Source organism: Morone saxatilis, unplaced genomic scaffold, assembly GCF_004916995.1.
Source record: "Morone saxatilis isolate NCDOM2014 unplaced genomic scaffold, NCSU_SB_2.0 Contig7, whole genome shotgun sequence".
NCBI classification, from domain to species: domain Eukaryota; kingdom Metazoa; phylum Chordata; class Actinopteri; family Moronidae; genus Morone; species Morone saxatilis.
Window position 1 is genome coordinate 963,973 of NW_023340246.1, and position 4,545 is coordinate 968,517.

General features: G+C 40.6%; 1 protein-coding gene across 1 annotated transcript in view; it reads left to right on the forward strand.

Annotated features, from left to right (window-relative positions):
* Positions 1-983: 983 nt before the first annotated feature.
* LOC118340911 (centrosomal protein of 85 kDa-like) overlaps positions 984-4,545 on the forward strand; it is a gene marked incomplete in the record, with an annotated part of 27,522 nt that continues 23,960 nt past the window's right edge. Inside the window, 7 exon segments of the mRNA XM_035679074.1 lie at positions 984-1,001; positions 1,133-1,339; positions 1,438-1,519; positions 1,688-1,888; positions 1,974-2,099; positions 2,802-2,921; positions 3,075-3,249. Coding sequence (XP_035534967.1) covers positions 984-1,001; positions 1,133-1,339; positions 1,438-1,519; positions 1,688-1,888; positions 1,974-2,099; positions 2,802-2,921; positions 3,075-3,249 — 929 coding nt within the window.

Here is a 4,545-nt window from a genome sequence, read left to right on the forward strand (position 1 = left end):
CTGTTTGAGCCTTTTCCTTCGTCTGTGTAGCGTTTTTTTTTGTCGCTGGTTTGGGCATATTATAAAGCGCCTCTTTTAACTTCTTCTGATAAGTGTGTAAGAATCTTTTGAAAAAATATGGCGTTAATCTGATGATCGGGTATTATGCTGCCTACCTCATGGCTGCTCAACCGGAAGTCAATATTTATTATTTTAATATAGTTAAAAGGTATGTGAACCTAAATACGTTTTATATAATAAAATGATATATGTCAATAATTTATTAAATAATTTTAAAAGGAAATTATACACTTGGACACAAAAATGTCATGTCATTGACCCATAAATATGAATAAGTATTATGTATAACCTGAGGTAACAGCATGGCACTCAACAATTTGCTGAAATTGAATTGAATGCTGCTTGTCACTCTATACTACTGTTACATCCAGTAGCAGCGATACATTTTACACACACACACGCAACCATCACAAACAAGCATAGGTAATTTATAATCCATCGGTTAATGATGAGGCAGGCATAATTTAAATCAATTGCTAATTATGTCTAAATAACTAAATATACCATTGAATTGTTGCATGTCATTTATAAATCAGTAGTGTTGATGAGATCCTGGTAAGGCAGTACCCATATTAATATTAATAACATTAGAATGTTGTTTTTTAGTTGGTTACATGTAAAGAACAGTTGGATTGAGTGTAGATAGAGTAGGGGTATTCAACTACATTGGTCCATGTCCATGTCCACTTTAATAAAAAGAAAAAACTAATTCAGACCTAATTAGCATAGTATATATTATTATATATTTTATTTAGTAAGTATTATTTAGTATTCAGTTTATATCAGTGTGAATAGATTATAGGGCTATACCCAACTAGTAGTTATTGTCGACCAGTTTTTCAAAGGTTTATGATATCAATTGAATTATTTATTATTAAATGCCGCCTGTTAAATGCGAAAGGAAAAGGTGGTAATGAATCTGAATGTGTACAACCAGCAAGGTGACTGAACATTTAGTGCATTTATTTCAACACAGTATATAACATATAACATCATAGAAATACATAACTGTGTGGTTGCATGTGAGTTTTTGTTTTGAGATTTACTTCTTCTTCTTCTCTACCTCCCATAGGTTCTGGAATACGAGCGGGAGTACATGTGTGCAAAGTGTCATCATGTTTTCACACTGCTAGCTGATTTTGACCAGTTCTATACCTTTGTCCAACCGGTAGCCTGTCCTAATCCTGACGGCTGTAACTCGTACAAATTCAGCTGTCTGTCTGTAGGCTCTGAGCCTGCTTCCTGCAAGGATTACCAGGAAATCAAGATACAAGAGCAAGTAGGGCAATTATGCATATGATCAATAAATCTCTCTCATTGTATTATTACTGTTTTCTTCAGATAAAAAAAGTGAATTGGTACCCCCCACTACAACAGGTACAGAGGCTGTCACTGGGCAGTATTCCTCGTTCTATGGTGGTGGTTCTGGAGGATGACCTGGTTGACAGTTGTAAATCAGGTAAGAAAATAACAAGGTTTGACAAAATATACTTGCTTGTTAAAACATACTGCCAGCTCCTCGAAACAGCTAATAACGTAAATCCTAATCAAGGTGAGGTCTAGTTAAAAATCTGATTGAACTCACTGTGTCTTTATATTCTATATGTATTGCATTGGGTGATCCCAGGAGATGATGTGACTGTCTATGGGGTGATGTGCCAGCGCTGGAAGCCCTTTTATGATGGCGCTCGCTGTGATGTTGAAATGGTCCTCAAGGCTAACAACATAGAAGTGAATAACCAGCAGGTTTCTGCTGCTCTGGTCATGAAGGACGTTCAGAAAGAAATTGAGGAGTTCTGGAATAGCTGCAAACATGATCCCATAGCTGGTATGTAATAATTTGCCTCATAACAATAACATTTTATCTATTCTTTTCTTTTTTTAAAATGCGATCCTCTCCCCTTTCTCTGTAGGTCGGAACCAGATCTTGTTGAGCCTGTGCCCACAGGTATTTGGCATGTATTTGATTAAACTGGCGGTAGCCATGGTGTTGGCTGGCGGTGTGCAGAGAACGGATTCTTCTGGGACTAAGATCAGGGGTATTTTGTTTCTTGATCATACACGAATGAAAACATGCCTATGAATATTATGTATAATTACTGCCAATAAATGTTATACACTGGACCTTTAAATTAATCTCATTATATGTGTTATGACCTTTAAGTCAGAGGCATGGTACAGGTACTGGTTTGTTGTGTAATGATTTGTTTTAGGTCTAGAGAATTTAGTTACCACTGAGTTTTCAGACATACTTGAATGCACGGGTTGCTACTCTACAAAAAAAAACAAACATAAAATACCTAAAATGCAGGTGAGCTCAGTTTGCTTTCCACCATCGCACCACTCTGCCCTTGCATGTCATCCTCCCTTGTGTAGATTGATCAGCCCCATTCCATCATCTTCAACTGTCACTGGGCTCAGAGTCAGTTTCAGTTTATTTAGGTTAAATACACACAGACAAAAAGTAATACCAAATACTCGGGATGAGGGTTATCATTCATTGTCCATCGCAGTCCCAAAAATAGTTGCGCTCTCCACAGAATGCCACTCTTCTCTTCATCTACTTTTGGCTCTCTGGCATCTGCCCACTGGCAGGCTCATGTTAGGTAAGACCTGCCCTATAAAACAACAAATGACAACCTGTGACAATGACAATAGGGAAACTAAATGTTTGCTGTATGTTGGAAAAAATGGTCCTCTGTGACATGCTGTCTTACTGGAGTTAAACTTGTCCTCTCAAGGCGAGTGCCATATGTTGCTGGTTGGTGACCCTGGCACAGGAAAGTCTCAGTTTCTGAAGTATGCAGCTAAGATCATGCCTCGCTCTGTACTCACAGCCGGAATCGGATCAACAAGTGCAGGTAGGTTCACTGTCAGCTCTCAAGTTAAAGGAATTTGTCACCAAGTGCTTTGTTATTAAATAAAGAACTGTAGATGCTGCATGATCATATTCATCAGTTTTGTGTATTATTGGGTTAACTGAATTTGTGAACACAATATATAATTTGCTGAAGGACTGACAGTAGCAGCTGTGAAAGACGGAGGTGATTGGCATCTGGAGGCAGGAGCCCTGGTCCTCTCAGATGGTGGTTTGTGCTGCATTGATGAATTCAACAGCATCAAGGAACATGACCGTATCAGCATCCATGAAGCTATGGAGCAACAATCTATAAGTGTGGCCAAAGCTGGGTAGGACAATTACACATATGTGACCAGCCACGAGACGAGAAAACACAGCAACAAGGTCTCCCCGACGAGGCGCATTTTAAGTTATTTAGCAGATTTCTGAAGGTAGTTTCTAAGCTTTCTAATGATGTCTTAACCACAGTGGGAATCTGATAACATTTGAAGAAAGCTGTGGCGCATTGAATGTATGCCAACATCTCCAAAACCCTTTGTCTAGGGACGCAAAACAGCCGCTAGAACATTTGCGCAATCTCTCCACCTCAGGAATTCTTACCCCCCTCCCTAGTCAACACAATGGTGCTCATTTGGCATCTCATTAGATAGGCCCGCTAACCCCCCTCCACTCAGTGACATCATGGTATCTGTTAGGCTGGCCCAGGGGGCAGAAAGTATTGTAGTGGTTGAAACAATAGCTATCCAAAAAGCATTTATCATGGTTACGTGTTTAAATGTTGATGTAGTGTTTATTTTCGCTTAAGCAACTCGGTTATGGACTGATCAGAATTAGAAGGTACTATCTTTTTCTTCCCTGTAGGCATTTGCAGTCAAAGTTCCGCGATTTCTCCGATTGTCGGCGTCTTTTATCCTGCCCCGCTGTTCACATGTTACGCGTGAGATATAGCGGTCTGATAATCCTTACGCTTCGCACACACAGCTCGTCGGCTGCCAAAAGGACGAGAGACTTCTTCCTTTGTCTGTTCATCCTTCGGCTAAGGTGCCAGCTGTAGATTAGGGACCTGTTCTCCAGTGGTAATCACAGTCGCTTTCAAGCTACAGAGGCGTCCAGCACATACACCAGCGAAAGTATCCGCCCGTCTGCCTAAAGTACTGGCCATCACGATTTGGCGTGTAGACAGCCACGATGTCGTGGCTCCTTCTGGCAATGCGATTTCTTCCCTGGCGTCCAGTCTTCCATTCAATGAATGAAATCACAATGCAGCTTCCAGAAGTAGCCAGAACTTTATGCGGGGGGGGGCCTTTGCATAAGGAGCCCATGCGGTCGCTAACTAACGTGGCCCTGATTGGCCGAAAAAAAATAACAAAACACGTGAATGGTCACAGGTACGCCAAGTATCGGAAATTACCTGTAATATCGCCCGGAGACGCGCCAACAGCGCCAGCCGTTTCCGTGAAACTATACCCCGATTTCAAACCACAAAAGAGGTTACTTTTTCTTGTTTTAGAAGGCGCAACCAATACTCGTTATCTGAAACATGGAAGTGCGGCTTCCTTCCATGTCTCAACATTGCACATTTAAAAAATTGTATTCTTTGTTTATGTGACATTCCTCCAGCCGAC